The sequence below is a fragment of the Thamnophis sirtalis genome, unplaced genomic scaffold, assembly GCF_051295495.1.
Source record: "Thamnophis sirtalis isolate CommonGarterSnake01/CBP01778 unplaced genomic scaffold, rThaSir2_p1.2 scaffold_12, whole genome shotgun sequence".
In the NCBI taxonomy this organism is placed as follows: Eukaryota; Metazoa; Chordata; class Lepidosauria; order Squamata; family Natricidae; genus Thamnophis; species Thamnophis sirtalis.
In genome coordinates this window covers 46271414-46298938 of record NW_028261392.1, presented here as the reverse complement: position 1 = coordinate 46298938, position 27525 = coordinate 46271414, and the positions used below count along the sequence as shown (strand labels likewise).

The following is a 27525-nucleotide window of genomic DNA, read 5'->3' as shown; positions in this document are numbered from 1 at the left end:
ATTGTTTAGGTATACAAAAGGATACTCAAATGTTCAGAAACTATTTTCCACTACACTACGCCCAAAACTAGGATCAGAAATGATGAGCATAAATTGCAGTTACCTAAAATTTGTTTAAATGTAAGGGAAAGTATGAACAATATCCTCTTTTGAGATCTGCATTACCTGCATAATCTTTAAACCTTAGCTCCCCACTAATAGGCCACAGGTTTGATGGTCAGATGGGCTTCGGGAGTTTGACAGGTTTGGGTGGGGGAAGGTTTGCTCCATGAGTAGACCGGCTTTTTATTATCTTTTGCTGTTTTAATTTTATAAAACCACACAGAGTTTTCTGGAATAAGATGGCAATAAGTTCAAAAAAGAAAAAAAAACAATCATACAATTCAGCTTTTAAAAATTTAGACTGGATTCACTCCATGGCCAAAGTGCATGACCAGCTGTGTACCTTCTGTGCTAGTGCATTTGTTTTGAATTATTTGAGGGCAATAGCTATGTCACCATTTTCCTTTATTTGCGTAAAAGTTTAAGGATGGCTAATGCAGTTCTTTGAATACTTGATATAATAGAGGAGGCATGAAATGTCCTACTCCAGGAAGTATGAAAAAAACACCCAATTTCTATTTTGACTTCAGAGGGTAAAAATCTATATTTCTATCCTACAAAGACATTTATGCAGAAGTTAAATAATAATGGGGCAGAGATGTAGTCCTCCTTTTTTGTTGATATAGAGAACATTAAATGACTGTAAAGGTTATATCTGACCTTCAGCTTTATATCTTCATGAAGAATAAAAAATATATGCAAATGAACATAGCCATGCATGCAAAAATAGCTTGTTGGACTTTGCATAAATGGCTACATAGATATTGCAAAAATATCATGACATTCTTAGGGACAAAACTGGTTTTTAGAATTTCAACTATATACATTTATTATTCATATAATTATAATTCAATAGGGCAATGCATTTTAATTCACTGAATTGGATCTGGTCTGAATCAAACCTAGAGAAATCCAAAGAAATGAATGGGGCAAGTTAGATTAAGATGTCATTGGCTTGGATGAACTTCTGCTCTGTCATTTTCCTTTTCCCCCCTTAAATTTATGTCTCACTGCAGTCTAAATTGTCACATATTATACACATTAGCAAAGCAATCACATATTAGCAAGGTATAGATGTAAATCTCCACTGGTTTCATAGACATATCCAAATCTAATTGATGCAAGTTCCCATTCATATTTAGGGTCTTGCCATCTCATTTTTTTCTTTTAAACAAAATGTATGTACTTTGCAAATTGAACATATGAACAAGAAATACAAAATGCAGCACTATGGTATTTTACTTGGAAATGGGTCAGCATGCTATCACTTTATGTTTACAGACATCTATGACTCAGACAAGTGAATTCAGATAACATCAAAATCAGGAGTGTCTTATGAAATTCAAACATATCAAATTTACATGTTTTCCCCAGTCACCTGAATATGCTACAGGGAACTGGAGTGCTATGTACACTCAGTTGGTGCTCCCAAGCTGCTTCTGTTCTGTTGGTCTTCCAAACTCTTTTTCCCCTAATCCTTCAGGCCATTTCAACAATGCCAATGTAATTCTCAGTAAAACAAGAGTTGTGCCAGCCCTGCTCAAAATACTTAATTTGCTTTTTAAATCATGATGCAAATGCTTCTGCCCCTGCCTGGGGCTCAGAGGAGCGAGGCAAAAAGCAAAGCAAAAGGAAGAACAATTAATCCTTTCTGTCAGTATAAGAGAGTTGCAGCAATGTTTTGATCAGACTGTTTGAAGCACAAAATTAAAGGAGCATTTATGATTCTTAGCAGGCAGTTTCTCTGCAGTAAAATTAGCCATTCATCCCCATTCTTTTGCATATAAAGGGGAAACAGGTTATAGTTGAACTATATGCCTGTACTGTCTGTTTTAAGTAAATAATTTGGAATACTAGACTACACTGAGAAGAACAGCAAAGCACTATCCATCTTATTTTGTTTTAACGATAAAATGAATATAAAATCGATAAAAGAAATGACATCCGAGGAAAGAATTTGTGATTGTGTTTATGGTTAAATTTTTTTAGATTTCATTGTTTATAATTGAAATCATGACAGGCAGCAGTATCTTTAAATTTTAAAATTTAAATCTAAGCAAGCAACTTATTTTAAGATGTCACCTGTTAAGGATTCTGAACGCAATTCTTTTTAAATTATTTTAGCATTCCACCAAACAATAAGTTGATATTCTTAGCATTCATTGCTCCTTTATTTTTGATTTCTTAGCTAATTACTTGTACTTTATTCATTGGAAGAATCTCATATTTTTCAGAGTGCTATGATTTTTGGTATTAGTTTAATATTAATTGTTCTGCTGTTCTGAGAGAAAGGCATTCTTAATAAGCATGTGTAGTTTTGGCCAAGTTGAACCACTTCTGACCTTGGGTGGTCAATTTTAGTTTGGTTAGGTCTGATTGGAACTTGGAATTCAAAGTTTATCATTTTAAGTAAACCATGCCCAAAGGCAGAGGATGCTAAGGCTGCCTTTGGAATAGGAGCAGTCAACATTCAAACGAGGAAAATGGATGCTCGACTAGAAGAACTGCTGATTGAATTCAAGAATATGCATTGGGATATCATTGTATAATGTGAAACATGATGAAAAGGTAATAATTTAGTTAAACTTGGGACTGGGCATTTACTATACATCTGTCAGATCCTCTCCATTAGATAATTAGGAAAGAAGACCACGAGACTCCATGAGTAGAAATCAAGTGTACTTTTACTAATTATAAATGATTAAAGGCATAGCGAAGCGAAGTCTGATTATTTAGGCGCGAAAGCGATTGATATATAGAATAGCCCTTTCCCCACCCCTTGGCATCACAGCTACAGTCCAATCATAATTCTCCCAAGTGTCAGGTGTGAGATAACTTCAAAAGGCATCACGAAGATGGAATGTCGGTGCCGTTAGTCCTGGCGGGAATCTCCTACGCATGCGTAGTCCAACAGGCAGCTGAACTCCAGAACCTTCCTCCAGCACAATGAGTAACCCCTCCCAAATACCATGCCCTCCCTCCCCGTTTCATGGCAATCGAAGCAACAGCAAAGCAGAGGCTGACATCCGGCCGTCCTCCGGAAAAAGGCGTTCAGGCCTGGAAAATGAAAAAACACAAACAGACGAACAACAAAGAACAGAAGAGAAAAAGAGGGGGGGGGGGAAATCAAGGCTTGTCAGGATAAGCAGAATAAAACTGTCGAAGCAGTCGGGGAGCACGGACATGGGACTTGTCCACCCACTCGGTATGAGATGGAGGAAAATGCTTCCAAGCCACTAGGTACTGTATCCGATTCCGCCGCCGTCGAGAGTCCAATATCTCACGAACTTCAAAATGTCGTTCACCATAAATCAACAGGGGGGCAGGTGGAGGGTCCACAGGCGGATGTAAAGAGGAGACACGAACTGGCTTAATGAGGTTAACGTGGAAAACAGGATAAACACGGTTGAGATGTTTGGGCAGCTGCAAACAAACTGAAACAGGATTGATGATCTTGATGATGGGAAACGGGCCCACGTACTTAGGTCCCAATTTCTTAGACTTTTGTGTAGTTTGAAGGAACTTCGTGGACAAATAAACCAGGTCACCCTCTCTGTACTGGCAAGGTTGCGCACGCTTCTTATCAGCCTGTTTCTTATGAGCACGATGCGCAGCATCCAAAGTACTAAGAGCCAAAGGCCAAACATGGCTCAAACGTTCGCTCCATTCAGAGACGGAAGAAACTTGTGGCTGCTCAAGGGGAAGTTCAGGAATAGGAACAAAATCCTGACCAAAAATGACACGAAAAAGAGTGAACCCAGTGCTGCTATGGACAGAATTATTATAGGCCACTTCAGCGTGCGGCAACAATTATCTTGTTGATAATTGATGAAACAACGTAAATATTGTTCCAGAACAGAATTAGTCCTCTCGCAAGCCCCATTAGTCTGAGGGTGGTGGGTGGAGCTTAGTACCTGGGCGGAGCCAATGCGTTTAAGAAATTCCTTCCAGAAAACAGAAGTGAACTGGACACCTCTGTCGGAAATGATGCGATCAGGCACCCCATGCAAATGGTAAATGTGAGAAATGAAGAGTTTAGCCAGTGCCTTCGCAGAAGGAATCTTGTGGCACGGAATAAAATGAACCTGTTTTGAAAATAAGTCAGTAAGCACCCAAATGACGGTGTGCCCCTGGCTCTCGGGAAGTTCAACAATGAAGTCCATAGAAATTTCCTTCCAAGGGGCGACAGGGCGGGCTACAGATTGGAGTAGGCTTTGCGGTTTCCCAGGTGGCCGTTTAGCGGCTGCACAGACTGGACAACTGGCAACATAAAGTTCAATGTCCTTTTTCAAAGAGGGCCACCAAAACTGCCTCTTCACCAAATGCAATGTCTTTACAAATCCAAAGTGACCCGCCAACTTGGAATCATGAGCCCGTTGGAGAATGACGAGACGAAGAGAGGCGGGGACGTAAAGCTTAGCCCCAATCCACGGTAAATCGTCCCTCATTGTGCACTCACCCTGATGCTGCTGGAACCAGTCATCCTGGGGAAGGGCCCGTTTGAGGTCAGAAAGGAAATCTTGAGGCACCTCTACTTTCGAGCGCGCCTGCTGCTGAGTGACAACCGGAGTGGCAAGGCTGGATGCGGGAACGACAGGCTGAACAATACTCAGCTTAGAGCAGTTGTATTGAGGGAGTCTGGACAAAGCATCAGCCATGAAATTCTTCCCTCCCGGGATGTACTTGAGTGTGAAATTGAAGCGGTTGAAATGCTGAGCCCAGCGCTTCTGCTTAGGGGAGAGGCGGCGTGGAGTCCTCAAAGCCTCTAATTTTTTATGGTCAGTCCACACCTCAAACGGGTGCTTAGCGCCCTCTAGAAAGTGGCACCACGTGGCCAAGGCCCAGCGTACTGCAAATGCTTCTTTCTCCCAGATTGCCCAACGTCTTTCAGTGTCCGTGAGCTTGCGGGAGGTGTAAGCGCATGATTGCAAATTACCTTGGTCGTTGGCTTGAAGCAAGACGGCCCCAACTGCCACGTCGCTGGCATCAGCTTGGACGACGAAAGGCTTGTCCATGTCTGGATGCTTCAGAACTGGTTCCGCCGCAAAGAGGCGTTTCAACTTCTCAAAAGCAGCCTGACACTCCATGGTCCAATCCAGTGGCTTGCTAGGCTTAGGTTTAGGCCCACTTTTGGACTTCAACAAGTTAGTGATGGGAAGCGCAATTTTGGCAAAAGAAGGGATGAACTGATGATAGAAATTGGCAAAACCCCAAAATTTCTGCAATTGCCTGCGTGTATGGGGCGCCTCCCACTCAGTGACTGCCTTCACCTTACCGGGGTCCATCTCAATACCAGCGGGGGAGATACGAAACCCCAGGTAGTCAATCTTCTCCTGGTGAAACTCACACTTGGACAACTTGGCATACAGTTCAGCGGCCCGGAGCTTTTTCAAGACAGTGCGGACCAACGTGACGTGTTCGTCATAAGTCTGAGTGTAAATAAGGATATCGTCCAAATATACGATAACGCCTTTGTAAAGATGGTCATGCAAGATCTCATTAATTAATTGCATGAAAACTGCAGGCGCCCCCTGCAGGCCAAAGGGCATCACTCAGAACTGGAAGCAACCGAGGGGGCAGTTGAAAGCCGTCTTCCACTCATCCCCCTCCTTTATGTGGACTCTATAGTACGCTTCTCTGAGGTCCAATTTAGTGAAAATGCGGCCCTTTCCCAATTGGGCCAGCATGTCCTTCATCAACGGTAACGGGTATAGGTTTTGAGCTGAGATACAGTTCAGGTTTTTGAAATTAACACATAATCTCAGGGAGCCATCTTTCTTCTCTCTGAACAATACGGGTGCAGCTATCTTGGGTCGTGCTGGCTCAATGAAACCCCTTTCCAAGTTTTTATCAATGAATTTTCTCACTTCTATCTTAATGTCTGTATTTCTATCTTAATGTCTGTATTCCCCCTTCCCGGTTTTGTGTGAGCCGCCCTGAGTCCCCTCAGGGAAAAGGGCAGCCTACAAATACTAATAAAACTCATAAAAAACTCATAAACTCATTTCCTCCATCTCTCTAGGGGACATGGAATATATTTGGGGCTTTGGAAGCTTGATTCCAGGCAAAATATCGATGGAGCAATCAGTAGGTCTGTGGGGCGGAAGTTTATCTGAAGATTTTTCACTAAAAACTCCTCTCAGGTCCCAATACACTTTCAGAATCTTTTCTTCTCCCTCAATTCTCTCCTGACCCCTGGCGGCCAAAGCGGGGCTGCAGCCAGCAGGTTCCGGGGAAACGCCCTCCCCGCCTGGAGCTGTGCTCGTGTGAATGCGCAGCCATCCCTCCCTCCAATTTATGCGAGGGTTCCATTTACGAAGCCAGGGAGGCCTAAAATCAGGGGTCTGTCCATGCCAGGAGCCACAATAAAAGAGATCAATTCTATGTGGGTGCCCATTTTCATCTCTAGAGGTTCAGTATAGAAATGGGCCGGGCCACCCCCTGCAATGGACCCATCTATTTGGCAAAACACAATAGGGGTTTTCAAAGTCCTTAATTTGAGGCCCAGTTTTTCCACCATTGCAGGGTTGATCATACATCTGGAACAGCCCGAGTCAAGGAGGGCGGGAAGCTGTTCTGACACCCCATCGGGCGGTACCCTTAATTCTCTTGGGATCAACATGGGGCCTTTATTTGAACTCACCCAGCGAGGCGAGGCGTCGTCATCGGAGTCATCAGAGGAGCTGGCGGTGGCGTCAGCTTCTTCCTCCATGTCCTGCCTGAAGCGCGGGGGGGGGTGTTATCAGCAGCGAAATCAGCCTCTTTCTTCTTCTTCTCTGAGGCCCTGCTTGTCTTCCCTTCCCTCTTGGCAGGGGGTGGGGTGGTTGTGGGAAGTTTAGCGCGGCAATCTGGGGCGCGGTGGCCTCCCCTCCCGCAACGGAAGCATGTGAGCGGCTTGCCTTTGCCGGTGGAGCTTCCCTTTCCTTCACTCCTGATTCGGAAAGGGGGCTTCTGAGTTGGGGTGTGTGTGTGATTTTTCTGCTTTCTCTTCCCTCGCACGTTGAAGTCTAATCAAATCGAGCTCAATGTCTGCTGCATTTTCATACCAAGCTGTAACGCGCTTGGGAAGGTGTCTGTTAACACATTGTTGATAAATGTCCTCATTTAATCCTAATGCAAATTGGTCCAAAAGGGCATCCTGAGACCAGCCTCTCATATAACAAGAAAGTTGTTGAAACTCCTGAATATACTGAGTCACCGGTCTATCTCCCTGCCTGAGGGTCATAAATTTCAACTTTCCCCATTTCTCAATTAGGGGGTCATCAAATCTTCTCTTAAACGCAGTCATAAAAGCGTCAAAATTCCTCAGGAGGGGGGAATTGCTTTGGTGCAGGCTCATCATCCATTCGGCCGCCTCTTCCTCAAAGCAAGTAACACCATTCGCACTTTCATTTCATCCGATTCTAAATCGGGTCCATAAATTTCCATATAGTTATAAATTTGTATAACGAAGAGACCCAGTTTTTTGGGATTCCCATCATATTTTACAGTTAAGGGAGGGACTTTTCCCATTCTGTGTCTTCTGGGGGCCCCCCTGCTCTGGCAACCGACCTGGCTGGGGGGGGGGGAGAAGCTGTTTCTGGGTTAGTTTGCTCCCATCCTCCCTCGGCCTCTTCACCCTCCCTAAATTTTTGCATAGAGTACCTTTGTTCAAAGTCTTCCGTTTGGTCTCTTTCTCGGGGTTTTCGTTCGGGCAAGATTTCTTCCAATTCGACTGGCTTCGCCCTTTGTTTTCTCCTGGTAACTCCAGCATCCCAACTTTCGCTGTCCTCTTTTTGCCCCACATTCAAGGAGCATCGGGGGGAGAATCGCAGGGTCCGCTATTCCTAGTCCAGCCATTCTTCCAGGTAATGATGGGTCAGCGGTTTCCCTTTCAATCTCTTCATCGCTTGCTCGCAAAGACATCTCCCTCGTTTCTTCTTGTAAGTACACCCCCCACGGAAGGTTGAAATCTCCTGGTGGGGTGTGAGTGAGACTTCGCTTACTGTCAGATCCTCTCCATTAGATAATTAGGAAAGAAGACCACGAGACTCCATGAGTAGAAATCAAGTGTACTTTTACTAATTATAAATGATTAAAGGCATAGCGAAGCGAAGTCTGATTATTTAGGCACGAAAGCGATTGATATATAGAATAGCCCATTTCCCACCCCTTGGCATCACAGCTACAGTCCAATCATAATTCTCCCAAGTGTCAGGTGTGAGATAACTTCAAAAGGCATCACGAAGATGGAATGTCGGTGCCGTTAGTCCTGGCGGGAATCTCCTATGCATGCGTAGTCCAACAGGCAGCAGAGCTCCAGAATTTTCCTCCAGCACAATTAATAAACCCCTCCCAAATACCATGCCCTCCCTCCCCGTTTCATGGCAGTCGAAGCAACAGCAAAGCAGAGGCTGACAACATCAGAGGTACCGAAGATGAATGATGTGGTGGAGTTGGTTTTCCACATCAACTAAAAGCTGAAAGATTCTGTAGTAAAATTTGTATATCAGACACAGTAGCCCAATGCATAATTCAATTGAACAAACAATAAAAGCTTCAAACCATCCAAGCTTACATGCCAATAATAAGCTGTAGTGATGATGAGGTCAAAGAGTTTTACCATGTGGCGTACCTTCAAGACAAAGAAAAATGCCAATACAAAATACTAATGGGTGACTTTAATGCAAGAATAGGAAGAACAATATGACTGGCCCATATGGAAGTGGTGAATGAGATAATAGAGGCAACAGACTAGCAGATTTTGCTGAAGGACAGGAACTTTATATGATGAATTCATTTTACAAGAAAAAAGCTAGCAGAAATGGACATGGACAAGTCCATCTGGGTACACAAGTGAAATTGACTACATCATGTCAAGTGATAAAACCATATTCTACAATTGTACTGCCAGCAATCATTTTAACGTTGGAAATGACCATAGAATGGTACAAGCTAAAGTAAAGATAGACTCATAAGAGTATATGAAAATGATAAAGATCTCACAAAAAACAAAAGTGTTAGAGGAGAACAGTGTTTTTGATATTAATCTTTCAAATCATTTTGTTCTAATGTAAGATTTGGAAGATATGAACATTATGGACCAAAATGAACAAATAATCAAAAACATCCTTACATCTGCTACATCTATTACACTACTGGAAAACTACTTAATACAGTCAAAAATTTCTGATGAAATTAATGATTTAATGAAAAAATGATGGACAATGAAGAATACCAAACATTTCACTAATAAACTGGAGTATGTTTAACTTTGCAAGACCATAAGAAAGTGTATCCAACACTAAATGTGTCAGTTGAATGTGAATCTTGTGAAAAAGGGAATTGAATAGAAATCAATTGCATCTATTTAAATCACTTATGATTTGCAGATGATGTTCTCTTGACACAAGACCCAGAAGAGCTACAAAGACACATACAAGAGCTGCACAAAACAGGAGAACCATTTGGCTTAAAAATAAACCTGAAAAAGAGCCAGGTTATATTTAATAAACTCACTAAAGCATGGAAACTATATATATTTGGAGAAGAACTAGACTTAGTAGGCCACTACAAACATTGTGTGCACAATTATTAGGCAAACTATTTTGGAGGATCAATTTTATTATCGAATAACTACAGTGCTCTCGGTCACTCATTTATTTATAACTGTTAAAGTGAGAATAATAAACAAACAATTCAAAATGTACAAATAAACATTTATGACATTTCAAAACAAATCAGTGACCAATATAGCCACCCTTCTTTTCAATAACAGTCATAAGCCTTCCATTCATGGAGTGTCAGTTTCTTGATCTGTTGACAATCAATTTTTCGTGCAGTAGCAACCACAGCCTCCCAGATGCTGTTCAGAAAGGTGTGTTGTTTTCCTTCATTGTAAATCTCCTGTTTAAGAAGGTCCCACAAGTTCTCAATAACAACAAACAGCTTCTTTCCACATATAAAAAAAAGAGTCAAGGAACCAATTGGTCCATTAGTGGGATAAAGTGGCAAGAAGGTGACAAGCAACAGGGAGAAAGTAGAATTAATTAATTTGCTTTTTGCATCTGTCTTTACACAAAGGGAACAAGCAGTCCAACCTATCAAAAACAGTACCATAAAAACAGATTAGGAACACAAATTAAAATAGGCAAGAAAATGGTAAGTGAGTACTTGTCCACCCTAGACAAGTTCAAACCACCAGGACAGATGGAATACACCCCAAGGTTCTGAACTGGCAGACATGATATCAGAACCACTGATCTATATCTTTCAAAGATCCTGGAGCACCAGTGAACTACCAGAGGACTGGAAAATAGATGATGTAGTTCCCATCTTCAAAAAAAGAGGAAAAAGTGTTCCAGGAAACTACAGACCTATCAGCCTGACCACAATACCTTGCAAGATTCCGGAAAAGATAATCAAGCGATGAATCAGTGAATAGGGGCAAACTAAGTCATGGGTTTCTCAAAAACAGATTATGCCCAGACAAACCTTATTGCATTCTTGACGAAGTGACAAAATTAGTGGACCATTTTAGTAACGTATTTGATTAAGTAGGCCACAACCTATTACTTGATAAGATAGAAAAATGTGGGTTAGACAGCATCACCACCAGACAGATTTGTAACTGGCTGACCAACCACACTCAATGTGTAGTCCTCAATGGAAATACAACTACATGGAGGGAAGTATGCAGTGGGTACCCCAAGGCTCTGTTTTAGGCCCCATACTCTTCATCAATTATTTGGATGGGGGGATAGAAGGGGAAGTCATCAAATTTGCAGATGACACCAAGCTGGCAGGAATACTCAACATTCCAGATGACAGATTTAAGATACAGAAAGAACTTGAGAGACTTGAGCATTGGGTGCTATCTAACAAAATGAAATTGAATGGTCAAAAAATAAGGTTCTACATTTAGGAAAGAAAAACCAAATGTATCTCATACAATAGTAGTAACTGTGAGTCAGATCTTGGAGACCTATTGTACAATCACTTAAATATGAGCTAGCAGTGTGCTGCAGTTGCCAAAAAAATGAACACAGTTCTAGGGATAGAATCAAGATCACGTGAAGTGTTAATACTACTTTACAATTCCTTGATAAGGATACACTTAGAATACTGCATCCAGTTTGGGTTGCCATGATTGAAAAGACAATGTTGAGATTCTAGAAAAAGTGCAGAGTAGAGCAACAAAGATGATTAGGGAACTGGAAGCTAAAACATATAAATTGCTGGAATTGGGCCTGGTTTAATGAAAAGAAGAAGTAGGCATGATATTATAGCAGTGTTCCAATATCTCAGGGGTTGCCACAAAGAAGAGGGAGTCAAGCTATTCTCCAAAGCACCTGAGAGAATGGAGAAGCAATGGATTGAAAATGATAGAGGAAAAAAATCAACCTAGAACTAAGAAGAAATTTCCAAATTCATCCAGTAGAACAATTTGCTTCTAGAAGTTGTGAATGTTCCAACAATGGAAGTTTTAAATACAAGATTGGGCAACCATTTGTCCGAAATGTACAGGATTTCCTGCCTGAGCAGGGGGCTGGACTAGAAGACCTCAAAGGTTCCTTCTAACTCTCCTCTCCTCCTCTCCTCTCTTCCCCCTTCCCTTCCCCGCCTCTCCATCTCCCTCTTCCCATCCCATCCCATCCTAATCCATTGGCCCCAATGTTTTATTACACTTAGTTGGGAATCATTCCCTCATTATAAACTTGAAGTCATGGGAACAAAGCTTTTGCCAATCCTTTTTCAAGTGCCTAGATATGTACCTAACATGATGCTGAGAAGGCAACAAAAAGTGGAGGTGGGCACCTGGCCTTAAATGCACACCTATTGGCTCAAATTCCACATTTTTTTCCATCAGTACCAATGTCACTGTCCTGATAGACAATTTCAGTCCACAGGTAACAAGCAAGTTTGGGATAACCAATCAGTGATAATTTGTTACTTGAACAATTATTTCATTTGGAACACACTCAGGCCAAAAAAATCATTAGAGAAAAGGTGTTAGATATAGGGTTCCAGACAAAGTTCAGCTATATTCCAGCCACATTAAGGCTTGTGTAACTTAATCCAGATGGAAACTTGACATGTACACAACTACTGTAGTCTCTCCTGTCAAATAAAGATCTTTTCTTAGAGTGAGCCATGGTGCTTTACCCTCTTCTAAAGCGATGTTCACTAAAGTCCTTAATGATTGAGAACCTATTTGTGCAGCAGAAAAACTACTGAAACCACCACAATGTTCCTATTGTTAGCATGGTTGGGGAACTTTTTTTCTTCCTTTATTAATATATTTTATAGATCACAATGAAAGTTTTTTTCTTGATTTTTTTCTTTCCGATAAGAAACCATTTATTATATATGTTTGTATGTATGTTGTATGTTTATTATACTTGTATGCCGCCCTATTCCCGAGGGACTCAGGGCGGCTAACAAACAAGTGGGGAAGGGGGAGATACAAAAAACAAACAAGACAGAAACAAGATACAAAAAACAGATTAAAAGCTACACAACAATCACAACAATTCAAGTGGGGCTGGGAACTCATCAGCCCCAGGGCTGCCGGAACAGCCAGGTCTTGACGGCTTTGCGGAAAGCCTGAAGGGTGGTAAGAGTCCGAATCTCCACGGGGAGATCGTTCCAGAGGGCCGGAGCAGCCACAGAGAAGGCCCTCCCCCGAGAGGTCGACAGTCGACATTGGCTAGCTGATGGTATCTGGAGGAGGCCTAATCTGTGGGATCTAATTGGTCGTAGGGAGGTAATTGGCAGGAGGCGGTCTCTCAAGTACCCAGGTCCGATACCATGTAAGGCTTTAAAAGTAACGACTAGCACCTTGAAGCGCGTCCGGAGTCCAACAGGCAGCCAGTGCAGCTCGTGGAGGATAGGTGTAACGTGGGTGCACCGAGGTGCACCCACAATCGCTCGCGCAGCTGCATTCTGGATAAGCTGAAGTCTCCGAATGCTCTTCAAGGGCTGCCCCATGTAGAGCGCATTACAGTAGTCCAGTCTTGAGGTCACAAGGGCGTGAGTGACTGTTCTGAGAGCCTCCCGATTCAGGTAGGGACGCAATTGGTGCACCAGGCGAACCTGGGCAAATGTCCCCCTGGTCACAGCCGACAAATGACAAATATATGTTGCCAGATTCAGCTTGATAGCAATTAAGATTCATAAGGATATCACTAAGGGTACAGGGCATGAGAAATGTATGTATGTATGTATGTATGTATGTATGTATGTCTTGGCATATTCGGGTCTCGTGAATATGAATATGAATATATATATATATATATATATATATATATATATATATATATATATATATATATATATATATATATATACACACACACACACACACACACACACCCCTTTAGAGGTGCCCTCTTAGTTAATATTATTAACATTAAAATGTTATAGAGAAAATGTAATATTTAAATACCATTGTACATACTAGTTTTTATTTATCTTGTACCTCCCACAAGCAGGCTATTATTCAAATGCCTGTAATTTTACTTCATTGTACCTTATGCAAGTTTATGACTGTAATAAAAATTTTACTTGACCTGACTTTGAAAGATATTGGTCAGAATCCATAGGTCAGCATTTATTTTATCTGGATACAGGTTGAAGAGGCCAATGTGCAAGGCCGGGCAAGCTAACTAATCTGTTATTTCTGTAATTGTGTAAATTTCTCAAATGCCAGTAAAATATTGCTGACATGGAACATTTATAGCTCTTCGCTGCTTTTAGTTTAATAAGATTGCAGTTGTGTGCACATTTTTTTAAATAAAAGAGACTGTTAGAGTTTTTACTTGATAATTTATTCCGATAAATAAATGAGAAATGACATTTCTGCAACTGCCTTCCAATAATGATAAAATGGTCTTTTGGCAAAGCAGTCATCTATCATAGTACAACACTGTGCGTTTAGCAATTCCTATTTATAGTGTGTTTGAGGCTAAAGCAATTTTTTAAAACTTGTACTGTTGTAAGTATTATACTGCACAAATATATTCCTTCAATGATACTTTGTAATTATTCTACATTAAAATAATTTTCCTTGCAAAAGAGTATTCATAGAGATATATTGTTGAACAAACAAATTATTCACTTCAGGGTCTAGGATAGCAAAAAAATAATCATGCAAAATTCTATCTATTGTAGAGCTATTCTGCCAATATTTAAATTATAATAGATATTTATACAACAAAGGCCTTCTATGGCAAAAAAAGAATCTTAGTTACTCTAAAAAAAGGAATCTTCAGCTATAAATCTCTGACAAATTTCATTTCAGGAGGTCAGCCTCTGGCCGGCCATTCAGGTGTTGCTAATGGCAGTTTCAATGCAGCTCACTCCTAAATGCACTCCTAAAGGCACAAACCTAAATGTGTCCTGGGCTAACAAGGTGATCACCTTTTGCCACCTTCTGACAACCAAAATCAATGCGGAAGCGAGATTCACTTAACAACCATGTTACTATATTAAGAATTGCAGTGATTCATTTAACAACTGTGGCAAGAAAAGTCATAAATGGAGCAAAAGTCACTTAACAAATGTTTTGTTTAGCAACATATATTATGGGCTCAATTGAAGCTGGCACCATTAATGCAGCAATCCCATATCTTCCTTCCAATTATTATTGTTGTTGTTTGCATAAGTGCCATTTGAACAGAATCGGCCTTCCTCTCTGTTTTTACAAATGCACAGAATCTGCTTCCCAGTTTTCAGTCCTTCAATACAACATAAATGAATTATGAAGGCTCCCAAGGTGATAAAAAATATCAGTGGCAGATTGATAGCTTTTTTACTCTCCTGGGAGGTTCTATATATAACCCTTTTAAAATTCAACTTCTTAGTACTATAATTTTCTCCCTAAACCTTCATATAAATAATGATTTCACTAGCACGAACTCAGCTTTTTGAAAAGCACACTTAGATGCTTAAGTGATTCAGTGTGACTTGTCATAATGCAGTCTGACAGCAAACTGCTTTTGCTTTGACTCTGCAAGTAAATTAATCAAAACCTTATGAAGGACTGCAATACTAGCCTATGGTATCTTTAGCAGAGGCAGCTTTTGTTCAGCAGATGTCATAGCTTCCCACAGTGATTTCAGAATACAAATCCCCCTTCAACCCCCAGCCATTTAAGCTACCAAACTAAGAAGAATCCACAAACAATGAACTAAAACGATTGTATCTGCAATTTCAGGTTGCCCTGCTCTTTAATAGAAATTTGCATGCTCTTGTTTTGTATGTTATACGCCTATTCCTTTAATGTCAGTTAAGGGTTATAATCCCTCATATCTACTTTTCTTTACACGATTGAGTGTATAGTTCTGAACGGGGTATATATTTTATTCTTCAAAAAATATATCCTCGCATCCCATATCTATGTTATTTAATGATTCACAGCTTATGTATGAAATGGCATCACTGTAAATATTACAAGGTGGTATGAAGAATCTGACTTGTTATGGACAGCTGGCAGATATTTTTTTAAAAAACAGCTTTAAGAAAAAGCTTTTGCTTTGATTCTTTCAAGCTTATTTCAGGTTACAATGTTGCTGAACAAGAGAATTTATTGCTATTTCTCATAGTTGCAGCTGTTGCAGCGTTCCCATGGTTATATGATTTTGATTTGGACACTTAACAACTAGCTCACAATTATGATGGCTGCACCATCCTGCAGTCATATAGTTGCCATTTGTGACCTTCATTGCCAGTTTCTGACAAAGAAACTAAGCGGGCAGATATTTAGAAGTCATGGTCGTGTGATTAGGAGAAGATGCAACATGTAGGATTCATCTAGCAACTGCAGCTGCAGTCATTAGCAATAGCAATTAGACTTATATACTACTTCATAGTGTTTTACAGCCCTCTCTAAGCAGTTTACAAGAGTCAGCATATTGCCCCCAACAATCTCATTTTACTGACCTCAGAAGGATAGAAGGCTGAGTCAACCTTGAGCTGGTCAGGATCGAAGTCCTGGCAGTCAGCAGAATTAGCCTGCAATATGCATTCTGACCACAGAAAGCATGCCACAGCTGTTTATTTGTTGGGGTCACATGATGTCATACATTATAATTTAGCTATGGAATTGCCAGCCTCAATTACCACACTTAAGGACAACCTCAACATTCCTTCTTCCAAAAAGCTCATGTTCTCCGTCTACATTAACAAAGCTCACAGAAAATGTCCATTTGGGATCACAGTTCTTAATTAGTGTGAAAAATATCTGATTACCTAAACAAATCCAAAAATAGTCAGAGCCAGCAAAAACACTTTAAAATATGAGGTTAATAGTAAGTTAACACTAGGAAAGAATCTACAGAAAATAGGAAATAGGAAAGATAGAATGGGAACTTTAAATAAATGAGAGGCAAACATTTTAGCTTTCTGATTTGTTCATTATTGATTTGAAACAAAAATTGATGAGTGTTTGTGAGCTCCAATGTTTTTAATGTACTATTGATGTTAGTAGCAATACAGAACAGTGACTACTTGTGACATGTCATTAATAATATAAATGGCATGCTTGTGAGAAATTGTGAGAATTGCATGTGCAAGAAACTAAAACAAAAACAAAATTCACTGAGATAAGTCTAGGATAGTTGCATGGTTTTTCTCGAAATACAGAAACAAAAAAGCAGCTAAATGATTGGATTACTTTATTATAAATCAGTCACTGGGAAATAATGCAACTTATTGTACAGTGTACTCCTTCAAAGTGGATCTCCGTGCAGTGAAGCATTACATAGACATCATTATGCACTTCTTTATGCAAGACTAGAAAACTAACCCAACATCCAGATTCACATGAACCATAGAGATACAAAACATTGTATACACTTGATTTGATTGATTTCTGTCAAATGGGTATTTATGAATATGAAGAACCTGATCTAGCAGAAATGCCTTGTAATGGAACAGATGGCTACACAAAGCTTTTAAGAGTTGCTTCAATTGACAAAACTTTGAATCACCTCACCAATGCAGATTTGTGAATCAAAGAGAGGGACTCTTTAAAGCAACAAACTGAATGAGCTGGCTTTGAAGTGCTTCATATTCTCTTGAAGCCTCAAGGTATTTTGCCAAATCAATAATCAAAGGAATCAAAAATAATGACTCTTTCTGATCTTTGGCAGCTGAGGAAGTGTTTCTTTTTCAAACAAGTTTTGAAAAATGTTAATATCAATGGAAATAATGTACAGTATTTTCTATATTTATTCTAAACAATATAAACTGATAATCTGAAACTGAGCTATCACTACTTTCTTGTTTCCTGATCTTTATCTTTTAAAGGGGTTTTTACTTGAATATGTTAAAAAACTATCATAGTGAAATCCCTATAAATATTCTGGTGTAACCCTAAATGATCCATATTCTTTAAAAGAAACATTACTCCTCTATTGACTGACCAATAGACTTAAGATACAAAAGGATATTGACAGATTTGAACATTGGGCACTATCTCACGAAATAGATTCGTAATGGCTGACCTACCACACTCAATGTGTAGTCCTCAATAGAACTGCATCTACATTAAGGGAATATGCAGTGGGGTACCCTAAGGTACCGAGGTCTTCATCAATTATTTGGATGGGGGGATAGAAGGGGAACTCATCAAATTTGCAGACAACACCAAGCTGGCAGGAATAGTCAACACTCCAGAAGACAGGCTTAAGATAGAGAAGGATCTCGACAGACATGAACATTGGGCACTATCTAACAAATTCAATAGTGAAAAAGTAAGGTTCTACATTTAGGCAAGAAAATCCAAATATACCTCACTTAATAATAGTAACTGTGAGGGGATCTTGGAGTCCTATTGGACAATCACTTAAATATGAGCCAGCAGCGTGCTGCAGCTGCCAAAAAAGCTAACCCTAACCCCAATTTAATGAAAGAAGAAGTACAGGTGAAATGTAGCAGTGTTCCAATATCTAAGGGGTTACCACAAAGAAGAGGGAATCAATCTATTCTCCAAAGCACCTGAAGGCATGACAAGAAGCAATGGATGGAAACTAATCAAGGAGAGAAGCAACCTAGAACTAAGGAGAAATTTCCTGACAGAACAATTAATCCAGTGAAACAACTTGCCTCCAGAAGTTGTGAATGCTCCAACACTGGAAATTTTTAAGAATAGATTGAACAACCATTTGCCTGAAATGGTATAAGAGTTCCTGCTTGAGCATGGGGTTGGACTACAGACCTCCAAGGTCCCTTCCAACTGTGTTATTCTGTTCTGTTCTATTTTCATCAAATTTTCAAAAGGAACAAAGTAACTGTACAATTTTTAGAACCCTTATAACCATCACAAATATATTTTTTAAAATTAGTCTTTTTAATAATCCACTGGCTCATATCAAATCTCAAATTTCCTATTCAAGTAAAGATTGATTTGTATATATATTAAGTAATAGTATGGGAAACATTTCTAATATATGCTTGACATGCTGCTTTTAAATTCAAAATGATTTAAATTCAAAAGGTACTGGAAACTTTTCTGAAACTGCTCCAACCATTCAAATTATTTCTGAGATTGAAATGACCCATTTTCTAGCTCAAAGTACCTGTACTGAATTCCAAACTGAATTGCTCTCTGACACACTTGCAGAATATTCAAACAACATCAGAGGGCTTGTGATAAGATTAGAATAAGGCACTTCAAAATCAATGCAACTGTTTTACAGACCTCTGTGGAGGAATTCGAGTATTATCCTGAAAGATGTCATATTCTGTGGATCTTTTGATGACTTCAAGAGGAAGTTATGACGACTTAGAAATTGCCTTCTCCTTCTCCATGTCCTTATATTTCATGAAGAAATTCCATTCATTGCATTATTAACTTCAAGCCATTATGATAATGAACAAACATGCTTTAAATCAGTGTTTCCCAACGCTGTTGACTATGTTGATTAAGGAATTCTGAGTCGAAGGCCACATATATTAAAGTTGCCAAGGTTAAGAAACACTGCTTTAGATTGAAAACACACTCCACATTTGGATTACATGGGTCACTTATTGTTTCAAAAATATTAATAAAGAAAAAGTTGGAATAAAGCTTACTGTACATATTGGAGTGCTCTTATGCTCTGTGTTTAGCTACTCAATAGTTAGATCTAGTTATATCTCATTTTGTCCGAGAACTAAGAACTTGCTCTTGTAGAACAGGAACATGAGTGTTAGGGGAAAAAATAGTTTGACTTTTGAGATTATCTACCAGCATGTTTTGGCGTTTGATGAACCCCAGAGGACAACCCCCCCCCCCAAAAAAAAATCTCCCAAAGGAACACAAATCACACAGGCAGCCTTCTAGAACAGAAGCCTTAAAAATGAGATGATGTAACATGTATTTTCCCTTTAATTCCATCCTGAACATCATCTCACTCATTTTCTCTGTTGATTTTATCTATGTGCTTCAATAGAGATTTGTTTTATATTAAAGCGCAGAATGGAAGAGTCTTAGCAGTTCACTCAATTTCAGACAATAATTTTTAAACCCTAGTTCTTCAAATCAGTCACATTTATTTGGAAATAAGCAGCAGTAACACACACATACCAATTTAATCTATTATTTTATATTTGAATGCAACAAATCTTCACCATTATGTTGAAGTTATTTCTGAATATTTAGAAAATGCCCAGAAGGCATTTGTTAATTCTTTTTTAAAAGGGGCAGCCTTAGGGGAAAAATAATCTGCAAACAAAAAACCATTTTTTTATTGTTATTATGGCAAATGAAAAATAACTGTGGAATTCAAATTTCATTTGCTATATTATAGACAGGGGTAACAATATTTTGATATTAATATTACTTTGATATGTTCTTGGTGTTTATGTTAAATATGTACTTCCCTGTCTAAATATCAAACAAATGTATAACTTCCTTTGGTGGGATAACCTGATTAGGGAGCAAATGAAAGATCACTATATATTCATGCTGGGGCTTCAGCTCTCTGTAGCAGTTTTTGCACAAAATTCATCAAATTGTTGGCAACCTTACTTGTAGTAGTCTCTCCCATCTCTGTTTGCCATCATTTCCCAACCATAGGAAGATCCCTGGTTCAAGGTCCAGGTTCCTGAAGGAGGAGGCCAGCCTGAAGACTTGGTCCTGTGGCTAAAAAAGGTAATTTATTAGAATATAATATCAATCATTTAATCCAGTATTAGATTGTATGTAGCTACACAGCCTCGGCTCACATACCAAGTTTATCATACTACAATATGTTAAGCTATAAATACATTTGCTCCATTCCATCAGATCGCTCAATTTTAAATTTCTAATTTATGATGCTTCCAGGCAGTAGACTGTTACCATTTCTAAACAAAAGGTATGGCACAACTATTTTTTCCTTCTTCGACAAATATTTCCTAGAATGAATAAGTGATAGAAAGACTGATTACAAATAAGATATGATTATTTATAGAACCCTCATCACAATTATTCAAGGAAGTGTCCTTACTGTTTAAAAATTAAATTAACTTTCCTAACTTCTAACTACTTCAAATCACTGCTACCATATTTTGAATGGTTCATGTCAGTAGATATAGTTCATACTTTTTTAAAATGAAAATTATCAGTACTTTTGATCAGCGACGCCATCAAAGTAAACAAACCCATGTGCCGATTACGTCACCAGATCATGCCCCTAAGCGGAAATGACGTGCACAGCCCCCACCCTCTGGATATGACGTGCATAGCCCTCCTCCCTGGCTGGGATGTGCATAATTGATCCCACGTGGTGCAGGATTCACAAGGTCATAACCCTAGCCGGATATGTTGTATTGGCCTAAGCCCATCATGATGAGTAGAACTAACAGATAAGTTGTGCAAGGTCCTAGCCCTATTTTTTCAGATAAGATGCGTTGAACCTAACACCATCAAGAAAGATGCCAAGCCTCTGGGTACATGATTAGCTTAACCCTAGACTAATTCTATGGACATTCAAGGGGGAGGGGGGTTGTGAAATAAAAAAAAATGTTTTTTATTTCTAATCATTTTCCTAGGGCCTGCATTTAACCCCATTTTTCCCCCTAAAATGTATTTATTTCTAGGCAACGATGGTTTTAACTTTTGTGGAGATAGGGCCTGCATTTAACTCATCTTTTTTTCCCTAAAAAGTATTTATTTCTAGGTGGATTTAAAAACATTTCCTCGAAGGCTGGGGGAAAAAAACACAGCCCTTTAAAACCCCACAGCTGGTTTTTACCTTTGTAAAATCTAAAGACACATATTTTGCCAATTGCACACTCAAATATCGTTTTGAAATCCAGCTACAGGAAAAGACAAGGAATATTAACAGGAATTAAAATGTTCACACGAGGCAAGCAGCAAGGCTGCATGCAGGGGATAAGCCTTGTTCAGGCATGCCTGGGACATGCCTGGGCATGTCATAGCTCCCATGATTCTGAGCATGCGCAAGGCTCAAGGAACTTGTCATTACAAGAGCTGGGTAGTTTGCCTTAATTTCAGCAGTTTCTTGAAGATGGCAACCTCTGATTCCAAAGATGTTTTTAAAACAACAGCAAAAGCCAGCATCGCATGCTCTGACACACGACCTTAGCTGCCAGAATGCAACAAACCCTGTTGCAAGGGTTATGATAAAGAATTTTTTTTATTCAGACCTGTTTTGCACGGCTGCAACATGGTGTGTTGTAATTTTAATGATGATGTGCAGGGTACTTACCGGACAGTATGTGAAACAGCGAATGATGCTTCATTATCTCCCAGCAATGGTAAGTAAATATGTTTTTTATTTATGATATTGTAAATTACACTGGAGTGGATGACTCACTAACAAGATGCGATTTATATTTTGCAGACTCCAAAATAATAACTCCTACAAAGCAAACTCTTCAAGCCCCCCGATTTTATATTCCAGTGGTAATTGTCACGGTCATAAAGCTTCTGTAGATTTTTCTGATCTAGACTATAACTGGGATTCTGAGCTATCCCAGAGACCACACTATCTACCCAGTGAGCTAAAGAGCTGCAATTTGTGTAAAGACTGGTTTGCTTGCTGCTGCGGATATGATTTTTGGAATACAGATGAGTCAACGAATTGTAAAATAGTGTGTTATGCACCTCTATATTTTGCTTCTGATAGTAGTGATGAGGGATATTTTTCTGATAGAGGGCTCATGCCCCTCTGAACTCTGTATAACCAATAAAAGATTGTGTTAATGTCAACGCTTGACCCATTTGTCAGTGTTCTTTCAATATAACGATGCATAAAGAGCTTCTAAACCATATTTATTATACTCCAGGATATGTAGGGAGTTATGGAGGCATAAATACCTTTTTTCAGGAAGCTAGAAAACATGATAAAAACCTAACCCTGAAGCAAGTCAAGATGTGGCTGTCAGAGCAAGACGGTTATATACTTCATAAGCCTGCAAGAATTAATTTTCCTAGAATTAAAACAGTAGTGTCTGGCTTACATCATCAATGGCAGGCCGATCTCATAGATGTCTCCAAAATTTCTAAAGAGAACCATGGAAAAAAATATATCTTAGCAGTTATCGATGTGTTATCTAAATATGCCTGGGCCTCCCCTTTATCTGATAAATCAGGGAGGGAAGTTACATCCGCCTTCCAGAATATCTTTGAAACAGGACCCGCACCCCGAAAAATAGAGACAGATGCTTTTAAATACGCCGCTGAAGAAACTTTTAGCACGTTATGGCATTCATCATTTTGTCACCCATAGTGAAACTAAAGCAGAAGTTATAGAGTGGTTTAATAAAACCCTAAAAAACAAACTCTGGAGATATTTCACAGCTAGAAATACCCATCGGTATATGGACATTTTGGCACTTACCACCATAGCACTGGGACTGCTACTAAAGTCATAAATTTGTCTAACGAAAGGGATGTGTGGCTGAGACTTTATTGGGAAGGTTTAAAAGGTAAAAGAAAGGGAAAATATTAAAGCGGGGGATCATGTCAGGGTATCTAGACTGAAGGGGAAGTTTGAAAAGGGCTATCAGCAAACCTATACGGATGAGATATTCATCGTCAAAGAACTGGGTACAAGGGGGGAAAGAGTGGTGTATAGATAAAATGATTACACAGGTAACCCTGTAAAGGGAGCTTTTTACTTTGAAGAGCTCCAAAAGGTTCCTGCTGACCAACAGCGCATATACAGAATATTATCCAAAAAAGAGGGCGAGGGAGACATAGAGAGTTTCTAATCAAATGGACTGGATGGCCAGAGAAATTCAACAGTTGGGTTAAGGCTACTGAAGTACAACATGTTTGATATGGCAGAATTTTACATCACTCTTCCCCGCAATGCATCAGCAGCAATTTTTCCCCAAAACAAAAATTCTAATTTTACTATTCAATTAGCGAGATCGTTGGATCTTCCAGGGTCATGGGAAGTAGGTTTAGCAGAGATACAGTATCCACATAGTTGGCACATATTAACTTCTCCCGGATATTTTGAAATTGCTAAAGAGAAAAAGAAATGGCATTTTTCTTTGAGAAGCGTGTACTAGAGTAGCATCCAACAACTGTTGGAAAATATGAACAAGCTTATATCAAATGTCAAGGATGGACCTAAGACAACCCTACATTATTATTCAGTGGGTCAAAAAATTAATCTTAAATGAGATGAACCTCATACCATTCTAGTTAGCGGAGAACTTGGACATCTGTTAGGTATGTTCCCTGGATTCCGCACCATATATGTTTACACAGACATTGTAGAGCTCCAGATAGTAGGTGACTTCTATGTGCCATTACTACGCTGTGTGCCTGTGCGGGGGCAAGACAATGATTTCATAACTATGACCTATGATCGTCCACATTATGTGCCGGTCAGCAAACATCACATCGATACCATTACTACAGAAATCAAAACCGACCAGGACAAAAACGTGCATTTTTATCACGGGAAGGTGATTGTCAAGCTTGATTTTAGGCCTCGGAAAAGTGAAGGATGGTTGTAAACAAGGAGCAGAGGGTACCTCAAGACTATGTGGCCTACTACAGGGCACAAGCCGGGGAAGGCCTTCTAGGCTTCCGAGGAGTCCCCAATATGACGGGACCGGTTTAGGTGGGTTGTTCCATGGACTTTTTCGAAAAGCAATGCCTTTTTTGAGGCAAGGATTAGAAATCATAAAGCCGCATGTGAAATCTGCTGTCAAAAACATCACCAGAGATGTTGTGGAGCATCTTGTATCCTGTGTTGTTGAGAATGGGCAGGATGGATCAGGGCACGTCATAGCTAGGAAGAATTACGCATTGGGTCCGCCTATTCCATTTAAAAAGAGAAGACTTGTGAAAAAGTCCCGTCATACCAAGAGGAGACAAGGAAGACATATTCTAATACATTATGTCATTTATTCATTCTGCTTCAGAAGAATGTGTTAAATCTGAACTGGATCTTTTTCAACTGGCGACTACACAGACCAGTATTGAAAACAGTACCTATGTCGAGGTCCCTTCTTTATCAGCGCTAACGCCCAACGGCCCCTTGGAATTTTTCATCATGGGGCATGGTGAGCATTACATGGATTTAAACAACACCCTTTTGTATGTGAGTTGCAAGATTGTAAAAGCTGATGGGTCGGATATTGATGATGGGACAAGGGTAGCCCTGACCAAATACCCCATAGCATCACTGTTTAACCAGCTGGGTGTTACCTTGGGAGATAGTCTCATTACACAGAGCCATCATTGCTATTCTTATCGGGCCGTAACTGAACTGATTCTCAACTTTGGTGGTGATGCGCTGGGTACCCAATTTACTTCTGGTTTTTTTTTTACAAAGATGACTCAGACCTCATGGAGGGTACTCTACTGACAGCGGCTGGGAACTCTAATTTCAAAACGAGAGAGAGACACACGACCAGTAGTCATAAATGGGACCTGCTTGGCCTCTTCATAGCGATCTGTTTTTTCAAGACAGACTGCTAATTAATGACGTAGATGTGAAAGTCAAACTCACAAGAAGCAGAAATGAACTTTGCGTGATGAAGGATGGCAATGAGAATTACAAAGTGTAACTCCTGGCAGCTTCTCTCTTTATAAAATGTGTAAAAGTAGCCCCGGGAGCCATGCAGAAGCTTTGCTCACCCCCAATGCCAAATACCCCATTGATTGAGTGGGGAAGAAGGTTTACAACATTCCCACAGGTAGTCTTGTGTGTAATCAGGAAAATTTATTTCTGGGCCAGTTGCCTAAACAATTAATAATTGGGTTTGTGGACAATGCAACTTTTAGTGGAGATTATGAAAGAAATCCATTCAGTTTTCAACACTGCAATGTCAATTTTTGCACCCTGCATTGTGATGGCGAACATATCCCTGCAAAGCCTCTTCAGCCTGATTATGAGCATGGCCTTTTTGTGAGAGAGTATATGCAGATGGTGCAAGCAACAGGCAATGGCATGAAAGACAGGCCGATGTTAATCAGCTGGGAAGAGTTCAACCGAGGGTATACTTTGTATTGTTTTGACTTGAGTCCTGATCAGGGGTGCTCTGAGCACTATTCATTGATCAGGAACGGCAACCTCGGAGCCAAAATTAGATTTGCACAGCCCCTGCCCAACACAGCCAACATGATTCTCTATGCAATCTTTGAAAACCTTATTGAAATAAGTCACACAAGAAATGTGCTTTTTGATTATATGTGAGTATGGACACACAGTAGCTCCTCCACTTGTTCTCTGGAAATACTGCCTTTCTAGGGGTCTACCCTTGTGGCCTGTTACCCCAGAGACAAATCTCCAAAAGACCTTTTGGATTAATCGTAAATACTCATCCTCATACTCCTCCTGGCGAACACTGGCTGGCACTCTACTTCCCATCTCCCGGATATGGTGAATTTTTTGATTCTTATGGAAGACCTCCGGATAGCCATGACTTTCCTGGCTCCATAGTGATGTTTTTAGAGCAGCAAGCTGAAAAGTACACATTTCACCAATGGCAATTGCAACACCCCAGTGCTGTGTCCTGAGGACAACACTGTGCATTTTTTCTACTGAACTGTACTAAAGGAGTGACCTATGAAAATATTTTAAAGATGTACTCCAATGCCAATATTAAAAATGATCAAATGGTAAAGCCGTTTGTAAAAACTATAAAGGTGGGGAGGGGGCTTGGAACCTGTAACCATCACCAGTGCCTGCAGGCATGCCAGCCTTACTGTAAAATAAAGAAAAATACTTAAACGTTTTTACCTGTATCACTGTGTTTTTATTCATTTTACAAATTGAGCCAGTCACCAAACCTGAGTCTACTTCTAGGATTTAATGTCCAAGGACTAGTGGGGGTGCCTGTAAACATAGGTTTCTGAGCCCCAAAAGGTGCTGTCATAACAGAGTCGGGGCTAGCAGCAGCTTCATCCTTAACAACCAGAGTATCTTTCAACTTTTTTATTTGCTCTTTAGCAGCTGTAGACCCCAACACAAAAGTTGGAACATTCACCTCAGCCATAGCATTCATAAAATCATCCCATCCTTTAGGTTTCTGCTTCTCAGTAGGGGCTCGGTGTTGCGAGGCACCTTTCACCAAGTCTAAAATATTAGTACCAGGAATAGGGACACCTTTGTAGCATCCCAGGTTGAGACATCCTGGTGTTATTTCATTTTGTTCAGCAAAAGTTCTGCATTTTTCCTATAACGGGTGCTCACACAGCTTAGGATCTCTTCCATCGCTGTGTTCTGTGGAGATGGATGTGGCGGCTGTTCTGGTAATGTTGGAAGTGGCCGAGAGTCTCCCGGCAGATAAATGAGATTCAGTTTGTCCTTTTCAGACTCATTTTGCCTGGTCAGTCTTAGATACCTTTGCAGTGCAGAATTGTAGCGCTTAATCTTGTCATCCTCACCCAAATCATGTCTCCGAAGTATGTTGCGCATCTCATCATCCAACCGGTTAGTGTCTGTAGCCCCCATAGATGCCCTATAGTAGGCGTCCTGCCCTGAGCTGCTTCATCTGATGAAGCGACACCAGATACATTTTCTCGGCATGGTCCATGGTTTATCCTACCAGCAGGATAGTCAACAGTGGAATAGCTGTCCCTAGTAAGGGACCTAAAAAACCACCTGACTGAAATATGATCTGTTTCTTCTTTTTGAGTGAAACCTTTCTATCACTCAACTTTTTAATGACACCTTTCTTTCTCTTTAGAGACCGGAATTGTGAAGGTTTCAGAGGAAGGTTTCCTTTTAGGGTGTTCAGTGCTATTTCTGCTATTGCCCCCACCAGGTCATTATTAGCATTGCATAAGATGGCTTTTCTCTGTCTTGGTCCAGCCTTTACTAAGATTTTTTAAAGCCCCCAATTTCTACGTACCCTGACATCTTAAATGAACTAGTGGTAAGGTATCTGGGCTACAATTTTTTACACTTCTTTTTCATTGCTTAAACAGTAGGCCAATCAGGGGGGGAAGAGGCCTGTTCTTAGCCTATAGGATTCTGGAGTGGT

General features: G+C 40.0%; 1 protein-coding gene across 2 annotated transcripts in view; it reads right to left on the bottom strand.

Moving 5' to 3' along the window:
• The window catches only part of FRMPD4 (FERM and PDZ domain containing 4), a 286717-nt gene that overhangs the window by 61856 nt on the left and 197336 nt on the right, over positions 1-27525 (bottom strand). For both annotated transcript variants that reach the window (XM_087726190.1, XM_087726191.1), the window contains exon 2: positions 20096-20209. In XM_087726190.1, the coding sequence (XP_087582316.1) occupies positions 20096-20209 (114 nt within the window). The remainder of the gene's footprint in view (positions 1-20095; positions 20210-27525) is intronic.